A 23,874-nucleotide genomic window follows, 5' to 3' on the forward strand; every position below is an offset into this window, starting at 1 on the left:
AACTTTTAAATCATTCAATTTTTTATTACATAAAATTAAATTAAATTAAATATTATATTAAAATTTTATTACATTTGAAAAATTTGTTGCTGCAATGCTTACATTGGTGGATAAGGCACTGTTAGTGAAGTTGCTTTATATAAGTGGAGGAATCGGTAGAAGCCTTAAGAAAGTTTTGAACACAGAAAAGAATGAAGAAAGGTCGAGGTCCTATCACTCCTGCCAGACTATCACTACTGTCTCTAATACGACGTTTCGAAGAAACTGGAAATTTGTCAGATCGCCCTCGCACCGGCAGACCAGTGTTATCTGAAGTCCATGCCAGCATTGTGGCATCACAAATGAATGCCCTAGTGCCACAATCAACAAGCAGTGTAAGCAGTGAACAGGAAGCTGCAAGAATCACAGGCATAGCAAAAACGTCTGTATTCCATATCCTTCATGGTGTGTCAAAATTGTATCCATACAAGCTGGGCAGCTTGTATGAACCAACTTGTTACTAAGTGACACCACTAAGAAGGAGGAATTCACAAGATGGGCTTTGATAAGTCGCAGAAGATCACAATGGCTATACAACTGGACAGAAGCGCATTTTTCATTGCATATGCATTTCAACTGTCACATGCAATGAAAAAGGAGTGATAGGACTTTGATCTTTCTTCATTCTTTTCTGCGTTCGAAACTTTCGTAAAGCTTCTGCTACCCCACTTACACAAAACAATTTCACTAACAATGCCTTATCCACCAATGTAAGCAATCACAGCAACAAATTTTTCTTTTCACAAAAATAATTCTGTTCACCCCAATGACTGGAAATTCTCATGTATTCATTATGAGCTGCCAGTGGTACACCCTGCATTTTACAGAACTCTCATTTGCACGCATTTGCAAATGCACACAAATGAGGCATGTGGTACAGCACCCTCTATCAGTGCAAATTTGAACTAAATTTTTTCTACCTGCCAAAAAAAAAAATTCCCCTCATTGCGATTCACTTTCATGCAAACTGCACTCTAATATATCAATTTTCCTGATTTTTATGAATTACAGAAATATTTTGGGACTTAAGAGACACCCTGTATGTGTTTCGAAATTTTAACCTTTACATTTTAACTACATTTTAAAAAAATATAAGGGGGGGGCACCTCAACTTAAAATTGCATTGGGGTGCCAGCTACTGTTTCAACATCCAAGTAATCCTTTGAGACATTTTACCAACTTAGCTGCTGCCTCTGTCTTGGAGCCACCTTTATGCAATGGAACTATTTTACCTCTTTCCATATGCCTGGAACACTATCAGAGCTGAGACAGATTGATCTTCATCAGAGGCAATGCCAATTCTCTTGCACATTCATGTAGTACACAGGCTGACATGCCATCCAGTTCCACTGCTGTTTTCACATTCATATGTTTAAATATACTGAACACCTCTTCACTTTAAAGATAGATCTCTTTAAAACACTCCATAGGATTTTGCAATGGATATCTAGGTCCTCCCCGTATACTGGAATAAAAAGGCGTTAGCTGATTTTTTTTTTTTTTTTTTTTATCATCTAGGTCCTTTGAATACACTAGCAGAGCATTCTTGAAAACAGATGACTCCATTTCCCCACATATTTGATAAGACAGAATTCATTAAAAATTGAAATAATTTGGCAGAATTTCTTGCACTTTGTGGTAATCTACATAGCTGATATTTCTGCCATCTAGTAGTAAAAGAAAAGTATTCTTTATCTTCTTTCTTCAAAGGGATCTGAAAGTGGCCAGAATTTAAATCTAGTATTGTGAAATACTATGTTCCTTTCAGACAGATCAATAATTCTTCACTCTTACAAAGTGGGAAATCAATAGCCTTTTTAACTTTATGGATGGCTCTCAAGACCAAGACAAATCTTAGACTTCCATTTGGTTTTTCAATTAAGCTGAATGAGCAATTCCATTGAGAATTTGATTTCAAAATTATTCCTGCAGTGATGCTCTCTGGAAATGCTCCATGTACTTCAATGGAGTCTGATATTGCCTAATATAAACAGGAGATTGAGTACAAATTTGTACTGAATGTTCTACTGCATTAGTGCAAAAAACAAACAATATCCTCTGTGAATATACCAGAGAAAAATTCAAAAGCAGATTTAAAGAATTTTGCAATTCTATTCTCTCTTCAGTTTGCAACTCTCTTCATTAGTATTTGCTAATTTCATTAAATTCTTCACTAGGTTCTCTTTTATTTCTTTAATGTTTTCCTTCTTATCATTACTTAGATTCTCAATATTAAGCATGTGATTTTTTTTAAACTATTGGAAATTGCTCTAATTTCCTTTGCAACTTGATATTCTGTCAAAACAGTATTCCTGTCCACACAAGGATACTGTACCATCCACAAAATCACATGTGAAAAGCATGATGCTTCAAAAAATCAATTCCAAATATTACTTGTAGAAAGTAATACTAGGGCAACTGATGTGAAGTCATTAGCCTCTATATATACAAGTTTCCCTGTCATGAAGTTACTTCATGTGCAAACTTTATTTGCTTATACTTGGATAAAAGATGAAACCAAGAATATAATTTATGGCATCTTTAATTTATCCATGACTTGTACATTGAATTTAGAGATTCTAGAAGAACTAATAATGGATGACAAACTTCCAAAGGAAAACAAGGAATTGAAACAAGTGTTTATTTGCTTATCAGCTGAAATTTCTGATACAAAGATGCCTTTAGCTTAACTGGATAACTTAAAACTGATATGTCATTTGGAATTAGTTTTAATGTTGTTAAACTAACTATAAGATGTGAGTGCAATATTTCAAAAGGCACATTTTAAAATCCTTGTAGAACTGCCAAAGGATTATCTCCATTAGTATAAAGAGCTAAGGTTACATTAAACTCTTTCAGGGTTTAATCTACATTTAGCTTTACCTATGTGTGATGAATGGTTTGACATTTCTGTTCTTGCTAATATTATATTAGAATAATAAATATTTCTGAATTTTCTATACTCTGATTTCTTATATTGATAATTTATTCCTAACACAACAGCTCATTTTAGAAAAATGACCGAGTCTATTACATCTAAAACATGTTGGAACATATCTCTTTTGAGATGTTTTATTCTTGTCAGGAACATTAGATTTGTACGAGAAAGACTGATTATCTATAGGAGGATTCTGCATTAAATTAAATTAATTTAATTATATTGTTAAATCAGATATCATTTTAAACAGAAGTTCCTGTCCTTTTACAATTGGTCTATGATGTCTTTCTATTTCTTCACTAAGAAATTCTTTTAGTGCCTCTAATTTTCCCATGGACTCGGATTCTGGAACATCATCAGTTAAATCATTAGAAAATACCTCAAACTGTTTCTTTTTCTTGGCACATATTTGAAACTACCCTTCTCTCTCTTTATCTGCAGTCGCTGTGTCAGGAGAATGGTTTTCTCTGTAAAAGTTTAGCCATTTAGTGTTTGTGGAATGGAATATGTCTTAGTCTTTGTTCTTTAACAAGCTGATAACACTCATCCAGAGTTTTAACCTTTTTTTGATATGTCATTTGAAATGACAGCTGTTCTTTCAAATTGTCTCTAAGGCCATGCCTAAATTGATGAAACAGTAAGCATTCTAAACAGGGTCTCTCTCTTCAAAATGGAAGATTAAATCCATGAGCAATAATCAAAGTCTGTGATAATACTCCAAAAGAGACTCCCTATTACCTGAATGCAATGATAAATTTTCCAAATATCAGGCCCAACTCCCCCATATTTGAAAATTCTGATATCTGCATTCTTTTAATATTGCAAATTGTCAGTGTCTCTTAATAATGGGAAATGTGTTTAAGAATGTTTTGGCTTTTCCCAATAATTTATTACTAAGTATAATTAACAAATGGAAATCTGACCATTTTCCTAAATTCCTAATTGTTTATGCATATTTCAAAAATGTTTCTATGCATTCATGACTATCACCTGAGAGTGAGATTGTTAAAAGTTTGGATTAATTAACCTAAAAAATTCTTCATCCTTAATGGAAGAAACTTAACTAAAAGAATTAGCCATTTTTCTCGAATCAAAATTACTTGGAGTCTAAAATAAAGTTAAGTCACAATCAATCCTGTCGACTGCGCCATTGTTATTTATCATGTTGGCTGTTCCAGTTATGTTCAAGTCCTGTCAGCTGCACCATTTATGTTAATATCTCTGTAATAAGATTGTTTTTACACCAACAGTTAAGTAATTATACAAGAGTTCAATCCAATTGGTGCAATGATTTAGACATAACTCTTATTTTTAAGAGTTAAGTCTAAGATCCAAGAAATGATTGACTCACGGTCATATATATAAACTAAAACTAAATAAAACTATATACATCATAAAGAAAATTAATTTAAGAACTATAAAAATTATTTGGATCCGATGCCTAAATTAAAATTATACATTAGAGATCTCCTTTATCATTATAGGATAAATCCATTCTCTCTCTCCCCTTCTAGTAACTTAGGCAATTTTAATTACAAGAAACATAACTAATTCTTTACCAGAGAAACAGTTGCTTTTACTACTTTATAAACGTTATATCAGTTGCTTTTACTACTATTATTTATAAACGTAGAATTCTTCGTTAAAGCCACTTTACAGTTTCAGATCTGATTTGCAAACTGCTATCATCTGTAAATGGATAGTCAGCTTTCTTTCTGGTCATGGTGGACAGCACCCTCTCTTCAAGCTTCGCCACCAATGTAGGAGTGCCTTGGCTCCATTCTCTCTTCTATCCTCTTTCTCTTATACATAAATGACTTATTCTCAACCACTACAAATCCTATCCATAGCTTTGCCAATTACAGCACTCTGCATTCATCATCCTACTCCTTCAACAAACCATGTAGTAGCCAAATTCCCTTACATCAAGATCATCTGCAACCAGTGACTTACACATTGATTTCCACAGCTTCAGTGGGGCAAGGATAACCTAGTCACCTTCAATGTTGCCAAAATGCAGTCCTGCCTTTTCTCTCGCAAAAGGGATCTCAGCTTGCTTTCCCTTATCCTCAGTAATACACATCACAAGACAGGATTAACGCCCCCCCCCCCCATTGACATTTACCTCCAACCTCTCCTGACACACACATATCATTAGTTTCCTCAGCTTCTAAAAAACTAGGCATTCTTTTCTGCTCAAGAAGCTATTTTACACCCACCCAGCCACTAACTCTATATAGTCCCAAATCCACTCATTCTTAGAATACTAGTCACACATTTGGGGTAGTGCACCTAAAACTTTCTTAATGCTGTCCAGAAGAGAACAATTTGGCTCAATGACCTCAATCTCTATTTCAGCTGTCTCTTCTATAGGTACTTCCATGGTCACTGCTCCAGTGAACTGGTAAACATCATTCCTTCATTTACTGTTAGGCCTGTTATAACAAGAGCAGAAGCTGTTCAACATCCCTTTTACAGTACACCAAACCTGCTTTTCCTTATTTATTCCATCTACCTCTGTCCTACAGAACAGCCTTCCCCATGTGTTTTCCAACAATTTCAAATCTACAGCTCTTTAAGAATATCAATAGGTTTCTTCTTTCTCAACCCCTATCTGCACCTCACACATGGTACTAATGTGCTACGGGTTCTTGTACTTCCTCCAAATCATGATGGCAAAAATATTTTAAACAAAGGTGTTGAAAGAATGGCTACAAGTTTTTGGATGTCTCAGAAGGAAGAATGGATTTATATAAGCGGAATGGTCTGCAGTTGAATGCATTTCATTATATCAGAAGTTTAGAGAGATTTATAGGCATGAGACCTAATATAGAAAATTAAGGAACCTACATTATGATAGGGGCAATGGAGAGAATCTATGCATAAGAGCATCTAAATTATGCAACTATATGAATGATATGAATATGCTTAATAATGGAGATGATTATGATGAAAAGATGATTGTGTGCTCATGTAGTTTGGACTTATATACATGCAAGAATGTCTATAAGCGAAGAGATGTGAAGATGAATCAAGTTGTCCAACTAGGTCATGAAGACTACAAATGGGAGTTTTCAAAAAAGCATGGGAGCAGTTTATTATGTCTGTACATAAATACCAAGAGTATAAGGAAGAGAGGGCTTGAGTTTGTTGCTTCAGGGTATAGGTTGTGCCCTCAGGTTATTGGCATTAGTGAGACTTGGCCAAGAAGATAAATTAACTGGTATTGAATGTAAAGGGAAACTGTATATTTAGGAAGGATAGACAAGATAAGAAAGTCAAGATGTGATGCTAATGATACTGGATGATTTGAGTCCAGTTAAAACAGATAGCTATGACTAAAATATTAGTAACAGCTTTCCATGTAGGCAGTGAGTCTGAAGCTGTATGGTATGAGATAGAGATTAACAAGATCAAACACAGTGTGGTGTTGCTACACACCTACCGGATCAGCTGCTAGTGACAATGAAATGCATTACTAAATAAACCTAATGAGTACTAAACCATTAATCCTTAACAATCAACAACCATGGGTTCAATGCCCATAGGTCTGATGCCATCTTGATATGATTCTTCCACTGTATCTATTTTGTGCAAGATGGCTCGGTTTGTGTACAGAATTTTCACATCACTTGACAATGTCATCGTCCCTTTCTCTGTTTGGTCTTCCACTTTTGTTGTTTCCTTCAATCATCCCAAATAGCAGCGTTTTTAATTTCCTTTCATCGTTCATTCTACATATATGGCCAAATAGATGTAGTTTCCTTTTAATTGTATTCGGTTATATATTTCCTCGTTCACTTTCTGGATCCAGATTTTATTCTCAAGATCTTTCTATAGCACTTCCTCTTGAATGCTAATATCCTCCTTTCAGATTCTCTCAGGAATACCCAGGCCTCATATACATAGAATATGCTGCTGAAGATACAGGTTTTCACAATATGCAGTTTACTGTATATCTTTATAGCTCAGCTCTTCCATATTTTGTTTAGGGCTTTTAAGATAGTTGTTGCTCTAGGCTATTCTAATTTTTAACTTTTTTTGGGGTCCAAGTCATGCGTCATCCAAGATATGTGAAGTGTTCAACATTTTCCAGTTGAAATCCTTCTATGGTAACTTTGTTCAGTAACTGCTGTTGTCCAAATATCCTTTTTAATTTTTTCAAAATTGACATTTAGCCCATATCTTTTTCCTTTTGCATATAGTGTTTGCAGTGTCTGTTCCAGCCTTGCTACATCTTCTTCAATCAAGAAAATGTCATCTGCAAAGCAGAGCTAATATATTCTCATGCCATATACTGAAATGCCTCCAAATTCTTTAATCTTATCTAGTGTTCTTCCCAGATGTGTGATGAAGATGATTGGTGATATTGGGTCCCCCTTGTCTTGTTCCTTGACTGGTGGCAAATCAATCTCCAGTCACACCTGCTATCCTGACTGTTGTTCGGGTAGCAGTGAAATCTCATAAGAAGAATGAAGCCAAATTTATTGAGCTATCGTGAAACAACTTCCTTAAGCAGCATGTGACAGAAGCAATTCAAGGTCAAAGAGTATTAGACTTGATTATAGTGTCAGAGGAAGTTTCAGTAAAAGATGTGAATGCTCTGCCACTTTTACACATAGCTTTAGCTATCTTACATTTTCTCATTATCCTTTTAGAGTATCTACTAACTTATTTGATGAACTTTCGACATGCTTTCTTCCTGTCCAGGACTGCTTCTTTAACATCCTGTGTCCACCATCATGTTCTTATTTTTCTAGCCTTGTAGACAACTACACTAAATACCTCCCTAGCAGAACCAATGTTTTCTTCATTTGCCACTGAGACTTCAATGTTTGGTTCTTGATTTCAAACTTTTATTTTTGCTTCAATAATGTTTGCATAGTCGAGTCTACAGTTTACATGTAAGAGCTGCTCAACTTTCTTTTTAAAACTTTCTTTTCAATGATATTCATTTTTATCTTACTTAGCACTAAGGGATGGTCACTTCTGATTTCAAATCCTATCTACACTGTTGTGGTCTGAGCCAGCATGAAGATATCACTAACAAAAGTGACAGTCAATAAGGCTTTTATTTCTTGCAGCATCTCTCTCTCCACATGACCTTGGACATCTTTATACTGGAATACAGTAATGACTACTCAGTATCCTGAGCAGAAATTTGGCTGATACTGTTATTATTAACTTTGCTCTTTCTCCAAATTTTCTGAAAATGTTTGTATATACCTGCTAGGATTCATTTTTACTTTTACCATGCCAGATTTATTGCATTTAAAAGGTCTTAGTATCAGCTGCTTTGAGAAACAGCGAATGGGAAATGTGCCCGACTGTTTGCAAGAAAGTGCATATGCATGCATTAAATTAAGTGACAGAGTGTGTAGAGAGAGAGAGAATGACTGCTTGTGAGCAATGACCCAGGAAATACAAGACTAGTTTTATTAGAAAAGAAAAGTGTACAAAAATAGGAGAGAAGGATTTGGATCAGAATTCAGTTCATCAGCCCAGTAGTTAGCAGTACATGCATATACTAATTCAGTCTGTTTAGGGAAGGGACACTACTAATGATTTACAGAGGAATCAAATCCAACTAGAGTAGAAATCACTAATGGTGGTGGTAGCAGTAGAGTAATATATATAAAATGGATTTCAGGCTGTTTGTTGCAACAGAGGTTGGCAAAAATGGAAGTAAAGAATAAAATAAGCAAAGCTCGCACAGTGGAGAGGCAGCTAAATAAATTTATATGAAATACAAGAAATTCGCCTGAAACTAGCAATCTATAAGACAGTGTTCAAACCAATTTTAACTTATAAATCTGAGCTGAATTAGAAATGTAAGTGTTCAAAGACTACAGATGACAAATATGAAAGTTCTGAGAAAATTGGAGAAGTGAACAGATGGTATCAATGGCAGCATTACATTAAATTGAAGATATTAAGGAGGAACTTGGCTACTGGCATTCCAGGATGCATGTGAGCAAAAGTCATCAATCATCATCAAATTCCTGCCATGTACCCTCAAGGAGTGTACAGGATATGATAGTACTACATGAAAAATTTACATCATTACTAACTTCCTATCTACAATTTTCCTCCAAATCAGTCTGTTACCAGTCAACACTGCAACATTATCAGATCTTATATTTCTATCTTCTAAGCACTTTTTACCATATCAATCCACCTATATCTTGGACTTCCTCTGGGTCTTTTTCCTGCCAACCTGGAAGAGAACACTTGTTTTGCTAATTTTTCCTCTCCCATTCTGTTTAAGTGACCATACCACCTGAGATTAGCTCTGCTAATGCATTCCTGGATGCTGACAATGTCAAGTTCTTTCCTAATATCCTCGTTTTTAATATGATATTGTCATTGATGCCATTTGCTCATGCCCCTAATCTTTATCAGGACTCGCATATCAGTGGTCTCTAGTCCTTGGTCAAGTTTTACTTCTGACCCGGCTCTCAGATCTGCAAGTTAAAATTGGTTTAAACACTAACTTGTATACAGCTAATTTAGTGTTTCGACTAATTTCTCTCTTATTCCATATAAATTTATTCAGATGACTTCCTACCATATCAGCTTTGATTCTGTTATCTATTTCTATATTTAATTTACCATCTTCACTAAAAATCGTGCCTAAGTAGCTAAAATGTTTTACTTGTTCTATAAGTTTTCCATTCATGATGCAGTTGATATTTTCAATGTTTCTGCCTATTTTCATTGTCTGTCTTTTTAATGCTGACTTTCATATCTATTACAACAGTTAATCAGTTTAGTCAAGGAATCTTGCAGACGTGTACCGGATGCAGTTAAAATCTCCCATAACAATCATTCTTCTTGCACTTGCCAAGCTCCTGGTCCCCACCCTCTGTGCTCCTTGGTTTGTAGCAACACCCCACTAAATATCCTGTCTTGCCCACTTCTACCCCACACCATATACTTTCAAAATCGTTAGTGTCACTGCCTTCCAAAGCCTCCACTCTTAGAGGACATAAATCGTCACTTATCACAAGCAGTACTCCACCACCATACTTTTCCTTCCTATTCCTACAGAAAAATGCTGTACTCTGTTACTTCTATTCCTGTTATTATATCCTCTTCTGTCAACCCCTCTCAGTGATCCCAATAATCTTGGGCCAGGTTGATGCTATCAGTGACACCAATTCCTTTCCTTTATTCCGGATACTCCTGGCATTAGTATAAAGCATAAAAATGCCACTGTTTCTATACCCAGCATTATCCCCCCTCTAGACTCCACTGGACTCAGCATTACCTGAGCTTTCACTCGTTCAGAATAGCAATCTCTCCAGATGCCTACATCCTTTCTGTCCTCAAATGCCCTCCAAGCATCCACATATTCCAATCCTCTCTTCTGACATGAAAGTTGTCAGAAGACCACTCGCATACAATTCCTTTCTGTCCTCAAATGCCCTCCAAGCATCCACATATTCCATCCCTCTCTTCTGACACATTCCAGCTATTATGTTATTCAATATTACTGCTCTTCTGCTTAACCCGTCACTATCATACCTAGGCAGCACGCACGCTATCTTTCCTTTCTGCATCTTCTTTCATACAAGCAAGAATGGAATCTCATATCTCTCGCTGCCAAATTTACATTACCTCTCAAGTCATTTGTTCCTACCATCATCTTATCCACCCTTTCACCCCTCTTAATTGCCATAGCCACACTTTGGTTCCTCCAGGCAAACACTCCTCATGCATCCTATCTTGAACACCATGGATCATCGAGTCCCCATACATTATCTCTTACCACCCTGTTCCTCAATTGCTCACATGCATCCCTCACTCTCTCTCTCTTCTAACACTTTCTGTGTTCCCCTACTTACCTGCCTTCCAGATCACTATCCCTGGTTCCAGTGCTCGCTCACATTCTTCTCATTCCCTCGCTTCCTATTCTCTCCTCTTCTATCATTCCCATAACTCTCTCTCACTCCTACTTTGATTCAATTTGCATTCGTCTCTTCCATTCACCTAATCTCATCTTTCACACTTCTCATTTCATTCCTTAAACATTCTGCCTACTCTTTGATCTCATCTCTCTCTCTCTCTGCAAGTCAGCCACTCTTATTTGCTATTCATCCTCCCAAATAAGACCATTTCTGAAAACTTCACAATCCTTCAACCTTTCCATACGCCACACCCTCATTATTTTATTCCTATTTCTCTCATCATTCTCGCCCTCTATCATACCACTCATCTCTCTAGGTGGAGAAGTCTTCTATAAGAAAAAAAAAGTCTTCTATACAAATTAAGTAATGAAGTATTAATTACACTGCTTTCTTTCATGTTTTACATTCAGTAGGCTGTTTACAGCTATTAACTGACTTCTGAAATCAAATTTTGATACAATGAGGTTGGTAATCCATCTGCCCATAGTCGTGTATTTGTTATGCACATGTATACATTTGGACTAATGTCTATTTTGCAGGAGAAAAATCTTGCAACATATTCTAAGGCTCACTAACTTAGCCTTACCTGAAAATGATTTCGAAGATTCCCCTCATCAGAGATCATTTACAAACATTGATCACTGTGTGATTTTACTACATGCAACAAGCACGCAATATGTGAAACCATTCAGCCAAACGAACAATTATAATATTTCAAATAAAGTTAAACAAGAAATCTTGATTAAACTTACACTGAATTGAAGAGATATGCACGACCTTGACTTCCTTGGAATGACTGTAAAATGCAACAATTTTCATGAAAACATGTTTTGATACACCTCAAAATTTGTTATTTTGATTGCATATCAGAAACCATTTATAGAAAACTGCAAAACAGAGTTTTTGAAATAATCAATTTTGTTCTTATAAGCTACAACAGTAGAAAATGAATTATTTTATCTATGTATCTGACTAAAATTTGTCAGTATTACAAATAAGATCAATCATTGAGTCTTTTATCAGTTAAAATATTCATTTCTGAAAATTCTATTCGGTTTTTTTTTAATACTTAAAACTGAGAAGTTCATTTTAAGTATCAAAAATTTTGAGTTTCAATTACCTACTAAATTTGTTTATTTGAAAGTGCATGTGCCATGACTTAAAAGAATGCAAAACTTTAAGTGGGCAGCATGCCAGAAAAAAAACATAAATCAGTGATTAGCATTCTTTTCTGGAACACTGTTGCATGGCCCTGTACTTAGGCCTGTACCATGTAATTAATTGTGAAAACCTGCATGCTTGCTCATTTCCCCCTGCCTTATACAGCTTCCAGGAATGATCCCTTTTTTCTCCTATCTCCCACCATTTTATGAAACATCTCTTCAACAATAATTCATAAAAATCTTACCAATTTTCTAGGAGGGGCCTCCCACGATGCATCTTTTGACTCCATGGAAGCCTGGATCATAATAATTTCATTGTAGATTAAGAAAAGATGGTCAATTTGGTAATGATGCAAAGTTATGAAAGCATAAGGAGTAATGCTAATGTCTTTTCAGGCAGATTTAAAAACACATAACTTGGATGAATGAATACTTTGTGTTCACATTGTTTTCTCTTTTATAGATGGCACTATCAGAGCTCTACTCAAGTCATGTGAAAGCCAACCTTCAGAATTATGCAAATCCATTGTAAAACTTTTATACCCCACCACTGATTATTTGGTCATATACCATTTATCTTCAGAACTCAGAGTGAAAGAGTTATTGTTAGAGGTCTTTTTATCACTCACAGTTCATTATACTATGCCCTAAATACATTCGCAATCACTCAAACAATGCATTCCAGTCATTATTTACCACTCTCCGTGCAAAAAAATCTGCATGCTCACTCCTTTTCTCACATCCTCCTTATACAGCTTCCAGAGATGACCCCTTTTTCTCCTATCTCCTGCCATTCTATGAAACAGCTCTTCAACATTAATTTGATAAAAATCTTACCAATTCATCTCTCTATAATGTCCTCCCTTCCTCCTATCTGCTAGACAAGAGGATATCCAAAGTCCTAAATAGTCTGGAGACCAATATCTTCTAGTCCTGATGGTATCACCCTCTTCTATGCTGAAAGTTTACCCTAGGATTAACATATATCCTATACTCATCTTTGTAATCTCTCATGCTCAACCCAACACTGACCTACAGCATGGAAATAAGCTAATATCCAACAAATCCAGAAGAAACAGACATAGCTATCATCCTGCAATCTCCTCACTTCTGTTGAAAATAAGAGAATGTTTATCAATGGTCAACTTCATCACATGCAGTTTCAATCAATCAATCACTACATGGATTTCTATTCACGATAAAACAGCAGCTCTCCAAAATCACCTAAATTGAAATACAAACCATGGAAAGGTTTGGAGAAACTCATGCAGTTGATGTGGATATTTCCAGGACATTTGACTAGGTCTTGCAAGAGCTCACTTATGAAACTACCATTATATGGTCTGCTGCTCAGTTTTTTTTGCAACTGGATAGCTAATTTCCTTTCTGGTCCTTCATTATTATTATTATTATTATTATTATTATTACGGGCGACTCCAGGGAGTCCTTAGACTCATCGAGGGAGGCCCTAAACATCATGTCCACACAACTATACGACATTCTCACAGTATCTATCATACCTTGCCTTGAACTCACTCACTGTCACAGCACCCACAACAGACTCTGGCAGCTTATTCCACTCATTTACCACTCTAAAAGTAAAGAACCCAGCTCCAACACCCTTGCTAACCACTCTTGCCCAGCTTCCATAGATGTCTCCTAGTTCTCCCACCACCAGTAAATTCATTACATATCATCATAGTGGGCAGATTTCTTTCTGCAGACTTCACCACTAACATTATCCCAAAACTGTACTTTTCCCATGGACTTGCCTCCTATTCATAATGACCTTCTTTCCCTAACCTCAAATTCTATCCATTTGTTGTTGACAGTGAATTCCTCTTTTCTGACAATCCCACAGTGCTTAGATATCCCAAACCAGAATATCACCATAACCAATATTTTAACAGTGATCTCCACATCATAATTCAGAAAATAAGGACAATTCTTCTGAACCTTAATGATGATGCTGAAACATTCCTGCCTTATTTCATGCAGGAAATACTACATGTCACCTCCTACTCATCTAACATTTGATAATACATACTCAACCCGATCTGTATGCAAGACTTTCTTTCTCTCTTCTTGGGTTTATACTTCTAAACTTTCTTGGTATGAGCACATCATATTTATAGCCCCCTGCCTCTGCCATTGAAAACACTGTTCTTTTCCACTCAAGATATTACTTCTCACCTATACAAATCCCAAATCTACTTTAACTTAGAATATTGTTCTCACATTTTGAGATGGTGCACATCATTTGAGATGTGCATCATTTGAGAAGGTCAGATGATGACCTTCCTAGAAATACCTGATACTATCCATCCATTTAATTGATCTTTAACATAACTCCCTTCCTCATAGGTAACATATCTACCCTATGCCTCATCTACAGATTTTTTCCATGGGTGAACTCTCTACTGAACCACCACTACCATTCCCCCAGCTTTTTGTTGAGCTGTAGAATCTGAATGATTTACTGGTGGATAGCAAAAGTACTATCCAATTGCATTTCCTTCGAACTTTGGAAGTATTCCTCACAATTCCCCCCCCCCCCCCCCCACACACACACCTACACACCAAGGACTACAAATCCAACTGTTCAAGAAATAATGTTCATTTTGCATTACAGATCTCAAAATGCACTGTCATCAGGTGTCAATGTTATTTGTTAATTATAAAAAAATTAATTCATGCAGATGGGATATTAAGCTAATTTCAAAATTAATTGTTTACACACTGTCATCATATTCTTGATACTATACAGAAGTATATATATATATATACACACACCCACACGCGGCAGGGGTGACCTTAATGTGGCTTGCGAGGTGCATTGCAGTTCGCGTCTACTCATCACACTCTACCAGGAAAAAAAAAACAAAAAGAGAAGAGGAGACAACAAAAAAGAGGAACGAAAAAAAAAAAAAGAGAAAAGAGAGAAAAACAGTGTCAATAAAAATTACTGTAAAAAAAAACGAATTAGAAACACATTAAATGAAGTTTACTTTTAACAATTAGAATCATTTTAAAGTCAAAACACAATTTTAGTTATTTAATAAGTAGAGGCCTTCATTGTATCCATTTTTATTAGTAAGCTCTTAAAATTAGGCGAGTAATTAGTCAAAGCAGTTCTTATAAGTTTGTTCAAATGTTCATCATTTAAAACAGATCTATATTTAGATTTAATAAATTTAAGAGTTGAATATAGTGCTTACCAGGAGCACGTGGTCCTAAAAATGAAGATAGTTTTCTGGCACATGCTTAAGTGTTGGATACTGTTGGTCCCGAACTTGCTTCCAAAACTCAATTACGGAACATGCACTTTGCTTCAGTCCTTCATCCTCTTGAAGTTCCAAAAGCTCCAGTTCTGCAGTTGCGACATCCATCACAATTGGTTTTGAAATAGTATAACCTCAAGCACATTTGGATTTTCAAAAAAAGCAAATGTTGGCTTAAGTTCTCAAAGGTCGCAAAATCGATTGTTCAGTTCTTCGGCTAGATTATTGTTAACATAAGATCCCGTTTCTAATTCCACTCTTGGCAAATTTGTCAGTATTTTCTTCAATCGAATTGATTGAAAGTTTTATTTTCCAAGTCTCTCTGGAAAAAAGTTGCAGTTTGCTTTGGATGCTTAGCACGGTCTTTGCAAGATCAGTTATTAGTTTTTCTTTCCCTTGAAATGAAATGTTTATTATCTGTAGATGCTGGAAAACATCAGTGAAAATGCCATGTCTATCAACCACTGAGTGTCTTCGAGATGAGGGAAAAATTTCTTCTTTTCTCTAAAAAACAGTTTCATTGGGTCTAACAATAACAGAAAAAAAAAAAGTTTAATACATTGCTAACTCAGAGCCGCCTTACTAAGCAAAACCATGATACGTCATTAGGAATCTCGTCCCAGTTCAACTCATTGAGAAAGCTTTTGAACTGTCAGTGTGTTTTAGCACTCGAATGAATAAAATTGACAATTCTTAGAACTACTTCCATTACGTGTTCAAATTTAAAACATTTGGCAGCTAGATGTTCACTGTGAATAATGCAATGTACAGGTAGGAAAGCAAAATATGATTCATCATTCTCAAGAAGCCTCATGAGTCCTTTAGTTTTATCTCTCATAGCTGGAACAATATCGTCGCAATGCTGGCAATTTTTTCGCACGATACCGAAGCTTTTGTAAGTGTTTTGAGAGTTTCTTTGATGTCAGAGCCACATGTTGTATCTTTCAACGCAGTCAAGTCCAATAGCTCTTCCTTGACATCCAAGTCGTGAGATAAAAAGCAGAAAAATTAGCTGGTTGTGGTTTGTCCTGAATATCTGCAGATTCATCCAAAGCCAGACTAAATGCAGCACAGTTTTTCGAGTTATGGTGTAAATTATTTACGATGTCAGCACTGATAACAGAAATTCTCCATTCAATTACTCCTGGAGACTGGCATCTGCTCAATCAGTCTGCGTAATTGTTTATTATGCAGGTCTAAAACTGAAATTATTTGTGCAATATTCTTCTTGACAAATTCATCTTTTGTACGGAAGTTTTGCCTGCGCAATATTAAGTGTTAAAATAAAACCAGCCTCGGTAGTAACATCAGCCTCTTTAAGTAAAGATGGACATCAATTTACTCTGACTATGGAGTTCTTTCAAAGTCGAAAGTTTAGTTTGCCTCAGATCAGAGCCAAGAGAAATTCTTTACTAAAATTACTGTGATGTGTATCATAATGATGCTTGGGATTTCTGGCTTTGAATTGCAAGAGTAAATAACTCTTTGTTGTTTCATGAAAAGAAACCCCTCTTCCCACTCTGGCCTAAAAGTTTTGTGTTGCTCTTCATATTTACGTTTTTTATATGACATTTCTAAGCAATTGAAAAAGAGTGCAATGATAGCACTGTCAATGAACTCGCACAACAATATGTGTTGAACAATACTGATAGATAACCGCTGGAAGTATAACTAACATGTTGTGGTGGGCAGGCATAGCTTCTGCATCCCCACCACCCGCCTCGCCATGCGCACACTCACTTACTCACGTATCATTGCGTCGGTCAAAGGCTGCGGCTCTTCTAAGTCTTATTATTTTGGCTCCAAAAGGATGCGTAGTTTGCCACCCCTGATATACGGTATCATTTTGCTATTATACTAGACAAATTATTATATATATAGTATATTACTATACTAGACAAATATTATACTAGACAAATTATATTCTTGGGTTAAGGATTAATCCTTAGCCCCAGAATGAGCAGAATTTATGTGTGAAGTATCTTCACAACTTGAAAGTAGAAACTTTACATCAAATTAACCTAAACATCCCATAATACACATTACATAATACACTTCCTTTCAGACTTAAATTATGGGAGAGATCGCTAACCAAATCAATTTCAACTCTTATTAAGGTGAAAAATTGAGGCATCACTTTTTTCACTAGAGTAAAATAAGAGTAAAGTGAGCCTAATAGTATTAGGAGGAAAAAAGATATAGCAGGAGAAAAAGTCCTCCTGTATATCATGTAACCAAAGGCTCTTTTTCTTTATTTAGCTGAACTGACAAGGATCAACTGGAACCAAAATCCAGGAATGGCTGGTACTAGACAGCCTGTCCTAAATTAGCCTTAAGTTGGGCTTCACTGCCTGGGATTGCTCCTCAGTCTTATCCCTGTGGTTAATTATAAGACCACAATGAACTAAAAGAATAGGACAGTGTGAGAAACCTCTCAAGAACAGAGAGAATTTTATTTCCCTGTGATGCATACTGACTGCACCACATTGACAAATTTGATATCTCCAAGGAGGCTGCTTTCTAAATGTAATGTGTCATCGTGTTTGTAAAAGCATGTTTTTTTCCTCCAATACTTTCCATAAATATTTATAATTAATGAGTTAAAATATTATTAAAAAATTTGTTAACCAGTGAGTAATAGAATGCCTAACATATTACATAATCTATTCAAAATACTCAGGGCAAGAAGGAAGCTATAAAGCATGGTCTACTGTTTCTAATTTGTAATAGATCTCACAGATCGGATCTTTGACATTCAAGTATCTATTTTAATAGAATTCAAGGCTGTGCAATTCTTCCACCAGAATATCCTTCAAACTTCATTAAACTTAAATAGAATGTTACTAGTAATGCTCAGGTGTGAAAGTTCATGACAGAAGAGATTAAATATTTCTATATACCAGGTTCTGCTGATACTGATGAATAGAATATTTAGATTTTCAGAATGATGTAGCAGTCTCAAGATTAGATGTTGAAAGTTTTTTTTTCTCTTGGTTCCTTTATCTAAGTGTAAGCAAGCAAAGTTTGCACATGAAATAACTTCATGACTGAGCTACTTGTATATAGCAGCTAATGGCTTCATATCAATTGCCTTAGTATCCCATAATGCAAGGCCATTATAATGTGGACATTATACATGTCCACATATCTGAGTGGACATGTATAATGATGCTATGCTTTACGGGAAGGGCCACTACCCAGACCGGTTTCAACCTTTACTGAGGTCTCATCAGCTGGAGCTGGACCCAGAAGTGATACAAAATTTGTAGTAATGCAGAAGTCATATTTCCCATTACTAGTAGTGAAAAGGTGTCACACCTAATTAGAGATAGATGGATTAGAGATAGATGTTGAAAATTTTTTCACTTGGTTATACTATAAATTAAAGGTGCCAAGAAATTATATTCTTGATTTCATCTTTTATTCAAGTGTAAGCAAACAAAGTTTGCTTATGAAGTAACCTCACGACTAGGCTACTTGCAAATGAGCTACGTGGGCTACTCCAGAATATTTAGTAATAACGTGTGAATTCTGTATTACTTAAACCTTGGTATCTCTTTTGGATCTGGCTCCCAATGATGAGACCTCAGTAAAGGTCGAAACCAGTCTAGGTAGTGGCTCTTGTCATAATGCATAACATGTATAATGCTCCCGCATTATACATGTCCATAAGGATATGTGCCTTGCATTCTGGGATACTAAGGGAACTGATGTCAAATCATTAGCCTCTACAGTATATACAAGGTAGCCCAGTCGTGAAATTACTTCATGCACAAACTTTCTCTCTTTCTTTTAAGGTTACACGGTGATCAGCATTCATATTTATTAAATTAGGGAAACAAAACACGCGTGTTAAAAAGATTATTTTCCTGATTAATAATAAAATAATAACTTTACGTTTCGACCCCTGTATTGAGGTCATCTTCAGAAGGATACATTCAGAAATATACGAACAAGCTACATGCTGTTGCACTCTATACAAGTAAATTACATCTACGTTGTTAACTAATCTTTTTCTTAGCCTGCCCTCTAGTGAGGGGAAAAAAAATAAAATAAACAAAAATAAAATAAAAACTACGTGGACTTTAGCAGAGTTTATTGTAGTTTTTATTTTATTTTTGTTTATTTTATTTTATTTTTTTTTTCCCCTCACTAGAGGGCAGGCTAAGAAAAAAGATAAGTTAACAACGTTGATGTAATTTACTTGTATAGAGTGCAACAGCATGTAGCTTGTTCGTATACTTCTGAATGTATCCTTCTGAAGATGACCTCAATACAGGGGTCGAAACGTAAAGTTATTATTAATCAGTAAAATAATCTTTTTAACACGTGTGTTTTGTTTCCCTAATTTAATAAATATGGACAAACTTTCTCTGCTTACACTTAAGCAGAAAAAGGATTAAACCAAGAATATAATTTCTTGACACCTTTAATTTATAGTCTCAGTATTAAGCATAGAATGTTGTAGTATTTAAGAACAAACTCAGCCTTTAGGCCATTGTAATAATGTATTCCAAATAATATATAACTCTAGGTAATGATGGAAAAGGTATACCTATATGTCTAATATGTTTTATGGAGTTTTGAAATTGTATTGTTTAAATAGCAGAAATTTACATTTAATAGAAAATGGAAGTCTCAGTTCTCTAATAGTTGAAGAAATTCCTTTTTAATGTATTTGTACTAGCCAGACAAAAAAACCGCACAAGTTTTACTTATGTATAGCTACTACAGCCTTAGAAGGTAATTAATTTACGGAATTCACAACGCATATGAAGTATATTAATTAAAGATACTTTAATGAATCATTAAAGTATCTTTAATTAATATACTTCATATGTGTTGTGAATTCCGTAAATTAATTACCAGTTATGTCTAACCAACGTATAAGTCTTACTACTAGAATCACTACAGCCTTAGAAGAAAAATGGCCTATATCCTAAGGTTTCTAAGATTTTTATGCTTTTATGTATAAGTTAATGAACCAGTAGTAGTGGCAATGGACAGATGAAAAAGGGAATTTCAAGTATAATTAGCAGTCCTCCCAAAGGAAATCACCCCAAGATCCTCTATTCTATAAACTTTTAATTTTGCTCTGCAGGGGCGAATGCTGGTCTTGAAATTCACGGTTGTTCTTGTTATCATTCAGGGAATGAGAGGTGTGATTGAAGTCTGATTAGCAGAATAATGAATTACTGACCATTTAAAACTATGTACAGGTAACCCTCGTATAACGCAGATGTTAGGTTCCGCAGAAATGCCGCGTTATATAAATCGTGTTATGCTAGTCTCAGATCACATAGGAAAGGTAGGGTTATGTTCCAAAATCTTTTTTTTTTTTTTTAATTATATAAACAACAATGACATATCCAACAAAAAGATATTTTTATTTAATTCAGGTAATTCATGTAAGTTAAGAAAACATATTGTACTTAAATTTCATTGCACATAATGCATAAATGTTTTAGGCAAAATAAAATAGTGCATATTTTAATCTTTCATAGCACGAGGATTTGAGGATTGGGTAATAAACACTGGTTTTGTCATGTAATCAACTGATGCATTACTACAAAACAGTAGAGTAATTCTATCTTTGGAAACTTTGAATCCAGGAGCTGATCTTTCATTTTTCGAAATTTAGGTGTGTTTTTGCACTTTTTCCCAATATAGCCTGGATTTATCCGCATTGAACACATGGTCTGCACTATAAATGTTTATAAACTTTGAGAGTTTTTGTTTAATAATATTTCCATCCATAGGAATTTTCTTTTGAGGTGCAATCTTCTATCGAAATCATTAGAGATTTCTCCATTTTTCTATTAGAATATCGCGTACATGAGCAACGCGCTTTGCACTTATCATTGATCCAGCAATAAACACTTTCTCGGATTTTATGTTCATTTTGTTTGAATTGTTGATTCATTTAAATTCAAAGTCCCTGCAAAAGCTCCTGGTTTTTCTCCATTTTTCAACCGATCCAAGATTTTGAATATTTTTCTTCGAGAGAAATTAATTTTGTTTTCAATGTTGGTTTGTTGCAGTTTGTGGCCATTACTATAAAAATAATTTTTTACACAAAAAAAAGCAAGCATTACATATTGTATGTAACTCACCAGAAAATAGAGAGCTCAGCTTGAGATGAACACACTTATGATTTTAATGCACTTTCCTGGCAGAAATGAGGACAATTTTCAACAATAAACGTTTTATACAGTAAACAATTGAGGTACATGTGTGCTAAAGGGTATTCCCCCTAATATAAATTCGCTACTTATAATTACATGTGGGATACAGGCAGATACAAATTTAACGAAGATAAAATTTGATTTTTAAGTCGTGCAGTGAAAAATATATGAAAAGATAAAGGGTTACTACAATTTGTAGACCGTGTTTTTATTGGAACCGTGTTGTTTAAGTACCGCGTTCAACAAGGGTTACTACAAATTTAGACTGCGTTATATCGAAACCGCGTTGTATAAGTCCATGTTGGATAAGTATCGCTTTATACGAGGGTTACCTGTATTTAGAAATATATCCACATTTAATCATACAAATACAACATTTATTTTACAAATGATATTCTTTTTCAATTTAGCTACTCGAATACAAATTCTAACCTACAGTTCTTTATGAACTGGTCAATAACATCGTCATAAAAAGTTGGTCATAACTTAATTTTCCCAAGCAACACGCACACTTGTAAAGGCTGGCTAGAGCTACTTTGACTGTATATTTAAGCAACAGGGTGAGATGATGTGGAGGGAGCGGAAATGGCTATGTGCGCGCATGAAATCACAGTGCTGAAGCAAGGACCTGGATGCTCCCACAATCAAGCAAGCCAAGGTGGCTCGACTAGCATCGGCCTTCAATACACAACACAAAGCTCAATTATTGCCGCGCAAGCTTAAAACATCTTCTGTCTACAAAAATAAAAGCCTAAATGGAATGCTTATAAATGCATGCATTTATTAACAAATAAATATTACTTCTTTTTCAATTAATGAGCTTGAGCAGCAAGCATAGCAAGCATGGAGAATTCACCACTGTTGCTCTGTCAGTACTGGCAGTTAGTCTACTACTAAATTTTTGTAAAATATCAAAAAGTACAGTAGTTCTACCCACCCCTCTATCTGCAGGGGATATATTCCAAGACCCCCACTGGATACCTGAAACCACAGATAGTAACAAACCTTATATATATACACTATATTTGTTCCTACCTATGATAAAATTTAATTTATAATAACGTAATTTTTAATTTAATTTACAATAACTAATAATAAAGTAGAACAATTATACTGCAATTAAAAGATATGTGAATGGAATCTTAGCAACCTCAGCATAAGTTTTTTTTTTTAATTTCCTTATGAAGTTGAGAACTTTCACTTAAAGGAAGCACTTGACAGCTTCTCTTTGGCATATCCGAATTGGCAGCATCACTACTCTTGGGTTTTGGGGCCATTATTAAGTAAAATAAGGGTTATGTGAACACAAGCACTGCAATATCACGACAGTTGATCTGTAACAGAGACTGCTACTAACTAACTAAAGGGCATTAGTGGATTTATTTTATATACAGTAGTCCTCCTTATCTACAGGTAGCATATATATATTACTAAAATTAAGGGGATACTAAATCCCACATAGTTTTAAAACCGAATAAGAAACTCGAAGATTGGAATCAGAGAGTTTCTTGCCGAATATAGAAAACTATAAAGTATCGGCGAACACTAGCGTTAGCCAATGCAAGTGATCCTAGTACGTAGTACATTCTTGGGCAACTCGTTGCAAAGGTGAGTAAAGTTCAGATCGCTATTCTTAGGTATTTTCCATAATGTAAAAACACATTTCCTAGGAAATGTATGCTGTTATTACATTATGGAGGGAGGTCACTACCCAGACCGGTTTCAGCCTTTTTGAGGCTTCATCAGTGAGTAGCTAGACCTAATTACAATGAAGCTTATTAGCTCTTTATACTTAAGCATATATATATAATAAATAAATTATTGCCTAGAACATGTCCTACATCAAATACCATTATCCTGAGCAGATTAAACTCCAAGTACAGTGCAAATATGCTAAACAAAGGAATGATATACATCGCAGGTGGGACAACGCAAGATTTCATCATGCTACTCAGAAAATATATATACATGCATATATATATATTTTTTCAGACCAGGGTTGAGCACAGATAAGAAACTGCAAAAAGCAAACCTGCAGATAATGGGGGACTACTGTATATCAAATCATATTTCTCAAAGTGTATATCACATCTGCATATGCTAATATCTTACTTTCCTTCAAGAGTTATTTCTCACATGAACTCTCAATAAAATACAAGAATGGAAAACGTACATGAAAAATCTTGCTTATTTGTAAAATTTTCACCTATGTTTCATATGCATCTTCAGTACAAAAATGGAACAGCAATTAAATAACAGAAAAATTCTAAAACTACCAGTAACTAATGCAAGATTGCTCCGATTGTTAAGTAATAATACAAGAGTTCATTCTGATTGGTGCAATGACTATTTCTTTTA

The 23,874-nt window shown here is 35.1% G+C and overlaps 1 protein-coding gene across 3 annotated transcripts in view; it reads right to left on the bottom strand.

Moving 5' to 3' along the window:
- Positions 1–23,874, bottom strand: part of Ypel (Yippee-like) — a 349,317-nt gene that overhangs the window by 70,049 nt on the left and 255,394 nt on the right. For all 3 annotated transcript variants that reach the window (XM_090392078.1, XM_090392077.1, XM_090392076.1), the window contains one exon: positions 11,640–11,683. In XM_090392078.1, the coding sequence (XP_090248204.1) occupies positions 11,640–11,683 (44 nt within the window). The remainder of the gene's footprint in view (positions 1–11,639; positions 11,684–23,874) is intronic.

Source organism: Typopeltis vanoorti, chromosome 4 (assembly GCF_054136105.1).
Source record: "Typopeltis vanoorti isolate ZY-2024b chromosome 4, IOZ_Tvanoo_1.0, whole genome shotgun sequence".
Taxonomy (NCBI): Eukaryota; Metazoa; Arthropoda; class Arachnida; order Uropygi; family Thelyphonidae; genus Typopeltis; species Typopeltis vanoorti.